The sequence below is a fragment of the Podarcis vaucheri genome (genome assembly GCF_965113315.1).
Source record: "Podarcis vaucheri genome assembly, chromosome: 6".
NCBI classification, from domain to species: domain Eukaryota; kingdom Metazoa; phylum Chordata; class Lepidosauria; order Squamata; family Lacertidae; genus Podarcis; species Podarcis vaucheri.
This window is the reverse complement of record NC_138764.1, coordinates 76,707,436-76,718,101: the sequence shown is the minus strand read 5'-3', so window position 1 is coordinate 76,718,101 and position 10,666 is coordinate 76,707,436. Positions and strand designations below refer to the sequence as shown.

The 10,666-nt window shown below is 47.0% G+C and overlaps 1 protein-coding gene across 2 annotated transcripts in view; it reads right to left on the bottom strand.

Annotated features, from left to right (window-relative positions):
- Nucleotides 1–237: 237 nt before the first annotated feature.
- The window catches only part of MYH7B (myosin heavy chain 7B), a 52,286-nt gene continuing 41,857 nt past the window's right edge, over nt 238–10,666 (bottom strand). For both annotated transcript variants that reach the window (XM_082225758.1, XM_082225759.1), the window contains 11 exons: nt 9,341–9,690; nt 8,333–8,457; nt 7,050–7,165; nt 6,645–6,837; nt 5,742–5,945; nt 5,049–5,174; nt 3,822–3,992; nt 2,167–2,271; nt 1,736–1,831; nt 965–1,102; nt 238–361 (listed from right to left, as the gene is read on the bottom strand). In XM_082225758.1, the coding sequence (XP_082081884.1) occupies nt 350–361; nt 965–1,102; nt 1,736–1,831; nt 2,167–2,271; nt 3,822–3,992; nt 5,049–5,174; nt 5,742–5,945; nt 6,645–6,837; nt 7,050–7,165; nt 8,333–8,457; nt 9,341–9,690 (1,636 nt within the window). In that variant the 3' untranslated portion in view covers nt 238–349. The remainder of the gene's footprint in view (nt 362–964; nt 1,103–1,735; nt 1,832–2,166; nt 2,272–3,821; nt 3,993–5,048; nt 5,175–5,741; nt 5,946–6,644; nt 6,838–7,049; nt 7,166–8,332; nt 8,458–9,340; nt 9,691–10,666) is intronic.

Sequence of the window (10,666 nt, the reverse complement as noted above, 5' to 3'; positions counted from 1 at the left end):
GAAGTTTTCACATCTGACCATGTTTCCTTACCTGCTGTACTTGACAAAACACCTCTATCACCACTGGAAGTCAATTCTCTACCGGGCCATCCTCCACTAAGTAGATGGGGAAAGTTGCCTACTGATGGAATTCTTAGAAAAGGACTTTGAAAGTTCTTCCTGCCATATTTCCATTTTAAATAGAGGAATTGTCATAGTGAGAACAATAGTCCACCCAATTATAAATAGGTCACAGCCTTCTCATGAATGCTAGGTTTTATTCACTACAGAGACAGTGATGGCTGTTGCAGCCATTTACATCTACACAATGACATACACGGTGAGAGAAGGGATGTTGCACTGCAGCTTCTTATTCTTCATACTGTTAATAAAAAAACAGAAAGTATGTTTCAGAGTAGCTTGCAGGAACTTCGCGGAGTCCCAACCGCTCCCTCAGTCTTTTCCTTCCAAGTTGCAACCCAAGGATGCAGCCACTGCTCTTGAGTGCTGACTTGTCCTACTTTCCTGGAGTGGTAGAGCTTGGTCATCTTCCAAATAATATTAAACCATAGCTTAGCACTATGTGTGAACCCTGCCCTGCACCTTAACTATGAATTGTTTACTGCTAATAAACCATGATCCAAAGCCATGGTTGTTTGTTGGCTTATGAATCCTGGTTTGTTTTAACTGGCTTGGTAATATGTGAACCCAGTAGCTTAATGCTGGCTGGTTTGTCTACCCCTTTCCAGAAGTTCTCCAAACTACAGAGGCATAAGGAAAGAGCAGCTGGAAAATAAAATAAACCAGATAAACAAGGCGTGGCTTATCATCTGGCCTAGTGGTGGGTGGGTGTGGTCCAAGCTATCTAGAAACCACTAGCTTTAGCTGGCTCGGTTATTCTCTATCACTAGCATTCAAAACAAAAAGATTTGCACCCCCCTCCAGTAAGACATCCTCACAAGCTTTGTGGTCGCTTAGCCTTTACCTTCAGAGGTACAACTTCCCTAGTGCGAATCCGCAGTTTGTTCACTTGTGTCTCTGCGATATCTGCCCGCTCTTCAGCATCATCCAGCTCGTGCTGCACCTTGCGGTATTTCACAAGGTTGGAGTTGGCTTGCTGCTCCTAAGAAGGAAAGACAGGGATGGGTGTAGACAGCAGAACTGGTAGTGGCCCTGTGATTAGATACCCCTGTGGCAAGTATGGTCTGCTTAGACACATGGAAAAAGGTTTGCAGGCAGGTGTGAGTGTGAATTTGCCCTTGTGCCTTCAGAGCCTATAGCATGGGTGGGGAATCTTTTTTAGCCCAAGGGGTAGCACTGCCTTATGGACATCCTTCCACAGGCCATATGCTAGTGGTGGTACAGGCTACTTTCCAGCCATGCAAAACACTTGAGGAAGGCTTGGAGCAGGATTGGTGAAGGGTGTGGCCTGCAGAGAGTTCCAAGGGCCAGATACTAAGGCCTGCGAGCCACATTTCCCCCCTGGGCCAGCGATTCCTCATATATAAGCCCAATAAGAGCAATAAGGTGCAGGGGCAATGAAGGCTGATTTGCCCTAAGCACATGAGAATGACATGTTAAGGTGTCAGAGCTCCTGTTGTGTCACTTTTTGAATATGATTCTTGCTTTGAATTAACTGCAGCAACACATGGGGAATGTAGACAGTAGGGTTCCCACAAGACCAGCGGGAGCTGTGAGTAAAGGCAGCACGTTTTCTGCTGCCTGTAAGTCTCTGCCCATGCAGAGCCACACTTACTGCCTCCTCAAACTGGCGCTTGTAACTCTTGACTTTGCTCTGCAGTTTGTCAATCAGTTCCTGCATCCGTGCCAGGTTCTTCCTGTCCTCTTCAGTCTGAAAAGCAATAGCAAAGCATGGGATACCTCAGCTCTTCCTGTCAGTGATTCTCTCCCACACTATGCACAGAGATTTCCCCCTTCTGCTCCCTTGGAGCTTCACCTTCCCTAGATTAATCCAGCCCCTCCTTGATCTCCATATCCAGTAGCATGTGGTCTTCCATATGTTGGAACTTGCCACATTTTTCAGTCACCCTTGCATTGTTGTTGGGATGAGGAAGGGGAATACATGGGGGCAGACCTTTAAAGCCCCCCCCCCCCACTTATGGTGCAGCTCTACTGCTAATAAAACAAGGGGCTGGGAAATTGGTGTGAAGCTGCTGAGGCTTGTACCTGATAGGTCAGTTCTTTGATCCTGCGCTCATACTTGCGAATACCCTTCTGAGTATCTGCATACTTCTTCTGTTCTACATCCAATTCACCCTCCAGTTCACGCACCTGAAAAGAACAAATAGGGTGGCTTAGGTTCCTTTACACCTCTCTTTACTTGACTCAGAGACCTAGAATGAAGGATATAATTGTCACACTCGGCAAGGCAGTAGGAATTCATATGGATGTTCGTATGTCACACTAGGAAGACATTAGAGGGGACTTGCCTATATACTCCCACATTCTAGATCCCTGCAGGAACCTTGTAGCTGAGATTTTGTCAACTCTGGGCTGAGTTGACAACCCTGAGCATCGCTGGACAGCGAAATTATACACTGGGGGGAGGTGTTTGTTCGCCCCAGAACATTGGTATCACTTTAACTTACTGCGTTCCATCATACCTCTCCTCCCTTTCGACTGTTGCCCATAGGCTGGCCTTCACCAAAGCGAGGTTTAACGTTTTTCCCTCCAATGTCCTGAGACATAGATTCTCAAAGGGCCAAGCCTCCGCCATGTGCGAATGTGATAAGGAGACGCCGGAGTCGCTTCAGCACATTATGTTCACTTGCCCCTTATTCAAGGTGCCACGGGCAAATTTGTTGGGATCAATCATACAGAAACTAGAGGGTACCCCACCAAAATTCCACCTTGCCCAAATCTTGCAGGATAAGGATACCCATATGACCCTGAAAGTGGCTAGGTTCCTGGTCGCTGTCCTTACCCAAAAGCGTTGCCAAGGAGCACCACAAGCTAATTAAGGCGTAGTATGCCATTCCATCTTATAGTATTTTATTGTTATAGTAGTGTTTTAGCGGCTGTTTTTTGCCACATGCACAAGCTGTTATTTATGTCTTGTTTTTATCTGTATGGGCCTACGGCCGTAATAAATTATTATTATTATTATTATTATTATTACCCTGAGCATCTTGTCTTCCTATGACAGGCTATAACTGGAAGAGAAGAGGCCAACTTGCACTATTCTCTAGGCCTATCCTTGGTGATTCCCTCTCAACTAGGACCTTCTCTCAAATAAAAACCTAGCATCTTGTAGGGATATTGGTGAACACAGTATTTCATTCGGTGTCAAGGGAATTCAAACAATGGGACCAGAACAAATCATGCAAGGGCATTTGGCAATTTAATTTTCTGCATGTTTTTTTATCCTACTCATGAGCAATAGAGGGGAAATGAAGGTAACAGGAAATGGTTGAGTTGGAGCCTCCTAAGTCAACACATTTCCAAGCTGTTTCCTAGAACCATGAGGGCTAGAATCCTCATATTATTGGAATGACAAATTCTCCCTGCAGATGTACAGCATGAGTACAGCCCAAGTTATGATGAAGCATTCTTGGGATGCTTAGCATAGCAGGTAGTGGGGGCTCAAGCTTGTATGAGTGTGAGGGATTTAGGATAAGCAGCTCTGGGTTGGGCTCAAAGGAACACTTCCGCAGCATTCAGTCGGAAAACCAAGTGTGGCATTGGGAAAGGATTTTGCCAGAAGGATCTATCTAGTGGCTTCAGAGTTGGCAGAGTTCAGATTTTTATTAATCCCTCCTCCTCGCCTTGTGGATCATAGATGGCTGCTGCAAGAAAAAATGTTACATTCCCCTTGTTCTCACCCTGGCTTCCAGTTTTTGGATCTGCTTCTTGCCTCCTTTCAGGGCAATCTGCTCAGCCTCATCCAGCCGCATCTGCAGGTCCTTGATGGTCTGTTCCATATTCTTCTTCATCCGCTCCAAATGGGCACTTGTGTCTTGCTCCTTCTTCAGTTCTTCTGCCATCATGGCTGCCTGGTGGGACAAAGAGCAAAGAGTCCATGTAGCATCTGGAGGTCTGCAACAGATGCAGGGTGAGATAGTCCAGCACACATACTAGCACAGCTTAAGCCTACCCAGACACAAATGAAAGTGAACCTCTCTGTATTATCCATAGCTGTGTTCAGACTCCACTACCCATTCAACCAATCAGGTAATATTGCAATCATCAACCTTATAACAAATCCCTCCTCCACAATCTGTCTTCATGCTCATCAAGTTCTTCACTTATGTTAACAGCCATTGTCTATCCCCAACTGGGAGTTCCCCCTGGTTTATCTCCTCTCCTGTACCAAAATTACCAAGGCTCAGCCCCTTAGTTCCTAAAGCAGAGATAGGTAATAGAGTGTCCTCCAGATGTTGTGGGCTAAAACTCCCATCAGCCCCAGCCAGCCTGGTCACAGATGATGGGAGTTGTAGTCTACAAGACCTGGAGGACACCACTTTGTCCAAAGGTGCTGCAGATCACTCACCTTCTCTAACCCTCAGGTGTCCTGCCTCTCTTGTCCTGCTACTTCAGCAGCACCTTACCACTGGCCAGGCCATGCCCTCCTCACATCATCTACTTCAGCTGCTGATTCCTAAGTGCTGTGGCAGCATCAAGAATGCCACCTACAAAAAGGGATGCTGTAGGCAGCCACCTGTTAACACAGAGGCATTGCCAGCTCTAGCCAGTCATTACACAGAGAGCATGGAGATGCTCTGGTGAATATGTGATAGTGAAGCTGCCAGCTCTGTAGGTAATTTTGTGTAATGAGTCAAAACCTCTGTTAACTACAAGAGCTGAAACAAACGTTTTATTGAGTGGACAGTTGTCAAAATTTGGACATTTTAAAATGTACATTTCACAATTTAGATTGATATCCAAAAGCCAACATCTAACTTTCAGAGAATCAGCATTTGAAATTGGGCTGCTTTTTGTTGTTGTTTTTTGTCTGTTCAAAGGGTGTTTCTGGCTTAATATATACTAAACAAGAATTATTGTAACAGGAACAGTGCAAGAGTCCCTCTCAAGGGCTTCCAATCTCTTACATCCGTGATGGCTTTCTTGGCCTTCTCTTCCGCATTCCGGCATTCCTGCACTGCCTCCTCCACCTCAGTGCTCAACTGGGAGATGTCTGCCTCCATCTTCTTCTTTTGGTTAATCAGACCTGTGTTCTGGGAGAGAAAGGGACCGTGGAAATGAACTCGCCATGACATTAGGAACAAAGGGTGCTAACAAATACTCCATTTAACCATGGGTTGTCTGGTCTGACTGAGAAGCAGCTCTTCATACTTGCAAGCAGAGAGTCTTTCCTGACTCCTGCTCCTTTTGACCCTTTTAACTGGAGATATCAGGGACTGAACCTGGGAGAGTCTGCATGTTGGAAAAACAGGAGGATATAAATGGAGTAAATACAAAACACAAAGAAATAGATCTCTTCCTGGGCTTAAAAAAGAAACCTAAATCAAGTTTATCTTCCCCAATTCCTTGAGATAACACCCCCTTTCTATGTAAACAAGAAAATACAGGGTCTTCTAGCCATATCCTCTTCTTTCTACATGGGGCTATTCATAGGACACAGTTTCCCATGAGCCCAAGCGAGAAATTGTCCCCAGAAGGAGAGGCAGATCAAGAACCCCGCATTTTTTTCAGGGCTGATTAGAAACAGTTCACTTCAACCATCGATTCAGCACTGAGTCCAGCAGTTGGTATCTCACATGAGAACTCAGCCTCTGCCTCACCTGCGAGTGCAGCAGATTGACTCTTTCCGTGGCCTCCAGCAGCTCCTGCTCAGCCAGCTTCCTTCCACGCTCAGCTTGCTCCAGGGCTGCACGCAGCTCCTCCACCTCAGCCAGCATCAGGTTGTTGCGCCTCTCCAGGGCAGCAGCCTGCTCCTTCAAGTCATCGTTATGGCGCAAGGTGTCATCCAGTTCTATCTGCAAGTCCTGTCAGGCACAACAAGAAAAAAGGGGTCTGATTAATATGAGAGAGAAGCAAGAGCTGGAAGTCTCCTGAGGTCTGCAGAGAACCTTTAAGGGTCTTCAGATACCAGGCCCAAACTCTCTCCTGTCAAATACTGGGTGTGACCTGTCTATTAGGAAAGAGGATTGGGGAACCTGTAGCCCAACAACCACATGAGGCCTTTGGCCTAATTTCATGCAGGTGGCAAGATGTGGGGGAAAGGGTGTAGCAGAGAGAGAGAGAGATTGCACACTGTGGCCCTATTTACCTCTGGATTTGGCCCACGTACCATCAGCAGCTTGCCCCTGCAGGGCCAATCCAATACACTTCCTGCCTAAGGCAAAGGGCAAGATGGCACCCCCAGTTCCACACACAGAAGTCAACTAGACTCACAGTCTAATCTTACTCTAATATTGGTAATGGAGTAGCATTTTCCATGGCACTTGAGGATAACAGGCTAGTTAAGAGGACACAGGACAGGCAGCACGGCAGACACGGCTCTGTCTTTCAAGGAAATGCTGTCCATCGACAACTGCCACCTGAGGGGCCTAATGGTAGAGCTGGGCCTGGGGGAATGTGATATCGGGGGGGAAAGGTGGTATCTGTGGAGCAGCTATGGAGAGAGGCAGAAATACAGGAGATAGCACAAAGGTCACTGAAGACATGTTCCCAACATGGCTGACCTTCATTTGGGCTTGGAGCTGCCGCACCAGTTTCTGAGACTCAGCGGCCTGGCGGTTTGCGTGGCTCAGCTGTATCTCCATCTCATTCAGGTCTCCCTCCATCTTCTTGCGCAGCCTGATGGCCTCATTTCTGGCTTTGGCTTCTGCATCCAGTGAAGCCTGCATGGAGTCCATGGCTCTTTGGTGGTTGCGCCTGGGAGAGTGAAGAAAGATGCTTAAGAAAAGAGGCACTTTATACCCACAAATGCAGTACCGGTGAACCTTCGTCACAACTTTTGTTTTCTCAACGAGGGCTCTCTGTGTAGATTTTGCTCTGTGTTGGTTATGAAGGCTTCAGAAGGCCCAAACCTATAAAAACCTAACTAGTTTCATAGAACAGCCTGCCACAGTATGTTCTGTTCCTACCTGAGGTTCTCAAATTCTTCATCCTTCTCTGCCAGTTTCCTATCGACATCAGCCTTGATCTGAGACAACTCCAGCTGGATGCGCAGAGTCTTGCTCTCCTCGTGCTCCAGGGCTCCCTAGGAGCAGAAGGAAAGAGAAGTACTTCATGGAAAGACTCACCAGAGTCCCGGTCCCCTCAGTCTGCTTCAGCTTATTTTTGAAAAGGCATCAGGGGTGCTGAATAGCCTGAAGCTCATTAGGATATCTAATATTTGTGAGAGACTAGGGCAGCCTTTGCCCACACTCTCTCCCTCATTAACAACTGTTATAATGAACTTAAAACACTCCTGTTTACCCAGGTGTTTGGTTGCTGTAAGATAACATTAGTTGTTTTTAGGAGCCTTGAACCTTATTAGCTGTGGGGCTATGAGATTGTTCTTAAATGTTGTGTTTTTAATTTAATCGTGTTAGCATTTTAATATTTTGGTGTTTGCCACCTTGGGCTTCTCTAGGAGGAAGGCTGAGGTAGATATGTAATAAAAATAAAATAAAATAAAACTGGCACCATGTTGGTAAAGGCCATAAGTGTACTTTCTGACCACTAGATGCCACCGTGGAGCCAGGTAAATGGTCGGCTTCTATGCCTCTAGTTGTTCCACCTGCTAGGATTCAACACCAAGGCCAGAAAAGAAATCAACAGCAGCAAGTGATGGATGAGAGGCAAATGTGGGAAAGAGGAAGACGACTTGTCAAAGGCCTGCATGTTAAAAGGATACTGTTTCTAAATGCCACAGTTCTAACATCTATGTGGCTCTATCTAACAGGATCCTTCATGAACACTGTAGGACTTGGGCAATACTTCCTACATTTGTATTTTCCCATAGGAACATGCACAGACACACTGACATATTCCTCAAATTAAGCAAGGCACTCCTTTCACTTCCCCAAATCTTTGTGGCCCAGTGGCCCTTGGGTCCCCAGATGATGGATTACAACTCCCATGTGGCAAAGCTCTCTGGTCAAAATTCAGAAGGGGGAGCAGCACAATGAGCTAGAGCAGGGATGGGGAATCTGTGGCCCTCCAGATGTTGGTGGATTCCAGTCCCCATCAGCAGCTGCTAGCACAGCCCACACCCAGGAATGATGGCAGCAGGAGCCCAGCAACTTCTGGGACTCAAGGTTGAAGGGCATTGCTGTAGCCCCCAGTTCAGTTGGGATATGGCTTGGATTTCACATAATGCAGCCTGACATTGTGGACGGCCACAACGTGAAGCTCTCCCTCTGCTCACAAGCTGGGGGCTCACCTCAGCCTCCTCCAGGGCAGCCTGGATTTCATTTTTCTCACTCTCCAGACCTTTCTTCAGCTTCTCCAGCTCATGGATGGTTTTGCCACTCATGCCAATCTGATCAGTCAAGTCAGTGATCTCCTCTGGTAAGGAAGACAGGAATTATAGGCCTGCATGTAGCTGTAGTTGTTTTTAATAATAATAATAATAACAACATAGCTGGTATTCAGATACTCCACTCATTCAAAATTCCTGGGTGGAATTCAATGCCTGTTCTTCTCAGAGTAGACCCACTGGAGTGAATTGACATGACTAAGGTTCATTCATTTCAATAGGTCCACTTTAAGTAGGACTTGGTTGAATTGCACTGTCTATCTCCAAGTGACTGGGGGAAAGGGCGACCAAAATCAAACCCAGAATGGAAGACAAGACAGTTCAGAATGCCTAACCTAAAGCTCTCGACCTTTGCTGAGCTCGCCGCACGGGTATGGCTTATGCCATCCTTCACCAATGTGGTGCTCTCCAGATGTTTTGGTCTAAAATGCCCATCAGCCCCAGCTAAAATCTGGAGAACACAAGACTGGCGAAGGCTGGCTTATGTACTTGGGCCACACACAAATATAAGAGGCTATCAACCCAAGGTGCCCCAAACCAGCCTTGCAAATTGGTCCACAGATGAGCCCACACATTCATTAGGCTACAGGTCTTAAGTGGAAGGATAGAGACCCACCAGGAGGGCATGCTTTGACCTTATGTGGGTCACATCAACAGAATCATTATTTTCTTCCTGTTACTGAGGAGAAGGGCAAACTCATTCCCTGAACACTGGTGATCCTGCTCAGATTCTCTACCCTGTCCACCCCCAGGCCATTACTCCAACACTTTCAAGCATTCTCTTCCCATCGTAAGGGCTAGATAGAAGCTGCCTTTACAGAAGAAAAAGAATAAACGACACCTGTGCCTGCCCAGTAACAGCTCCTTGGATTGCAAAGTACCCTCTTGGATTACCCACAACCCTAACGATACCTTGCAGGTTCTTGTTTTCGCGTTTGAGAGTCTCTAGATTTTCCAAGGACTCCTCATAGGCGTTCTTGAGCTTGAAGAGCTCTGTGCTGAGGCTGCGGGACTCCTTCTGGGAGGACTCCAGCTCCGACTGCGTCTCCTCGTACTTCTGCTTCCACTCTGCAATGATCCTGTCGAAATTGCGCTGCTTCTTGTCCAAAGCGGCAGCGGCCGAGTTTGCTCTCTCCAGGTCAATCGAAAGGTCCTCAATCTCTGTCTGCAGACGGTGCTTGGTCTTCTCCAGAGAGGAGCACTTGGCATGGGCTGCTTCCACAGCTTCCTCTGCCTCCTGTAGCCGGATGGCCAGCTTCTTCCTGAAAATTATCATGGTTAGCTAGGGAAATAGCTGCTCCTACACAAGCCGGAGCTCTAGAAGCAGCACAGATCTCATGAACCTGGTGCAATGCTTTCCACCTTTCTGTTGAGAAGGATCTTCAAGGGAGACGGAAGCAACAAACTGGGAAGTGAAACTTGAGGAGGCAGCTGGAGCTCATTATGGCATGCTTCCTCTCACTTCCTGCAATATATCCCTAACATGGACTTTTCCTGCCTCCTGCTATTGGGTGGCCATTTACACACCATCAAATTTGCATAATTTATATGCATAGATGCAAATTTACCAAGAATTGCAGCAGTTTATATAGAATAGGTAAAGGTAAAGGGACCCCTGACCATTAGGTCCAGTCATGACCGACTCTAGGGTTGCGGTGCTCATCTCGCTTTATTCGAGGGAGCTGGCATACAGCTTCCAGGTCATGTGGCCAGCAGGACTAAGCCACTTCTGGCGAACCAGAGCAGTGCACGGAAACGCTGTTTACCTTCCTGCCAGAGCGGTACCTATTTATCTACTTGCACTGCATGCTTTCAAACTGCTAGGTTGGCAGAAGCAGGGACTGAGCAACAGGAGCTCACCCCGTTGCAGGGATTCGAACCGCCAACCTTCTGATCGGCAAGTCCTAGGCTCTGTGGTTTAATCCACAGCGCCACCCGCGTCCCACTTATATAGAATACATCTCACCATAAAGGGAAAGACTGATCAGATGACCTGCTGTCTTCTTTCTAGGTGCCAACTGGCAATGGGCAACTTCAAGGTGGTACTTCTCCCTTCTTACGCTTTTTAAAAATCTGGACCAGCCAGCCTTTCAGATAGAGAACACCTCCAAACAGAGAACTGTGCTCTATGAAGTTGGACACATGGCCATCCTACCTGTTGCACTTAATTGCAAATGTGCCTTTGGGCAACACTGCAATGCCAAAGCTGCTTCATTTCTGCACAGAATTGGGACAGCA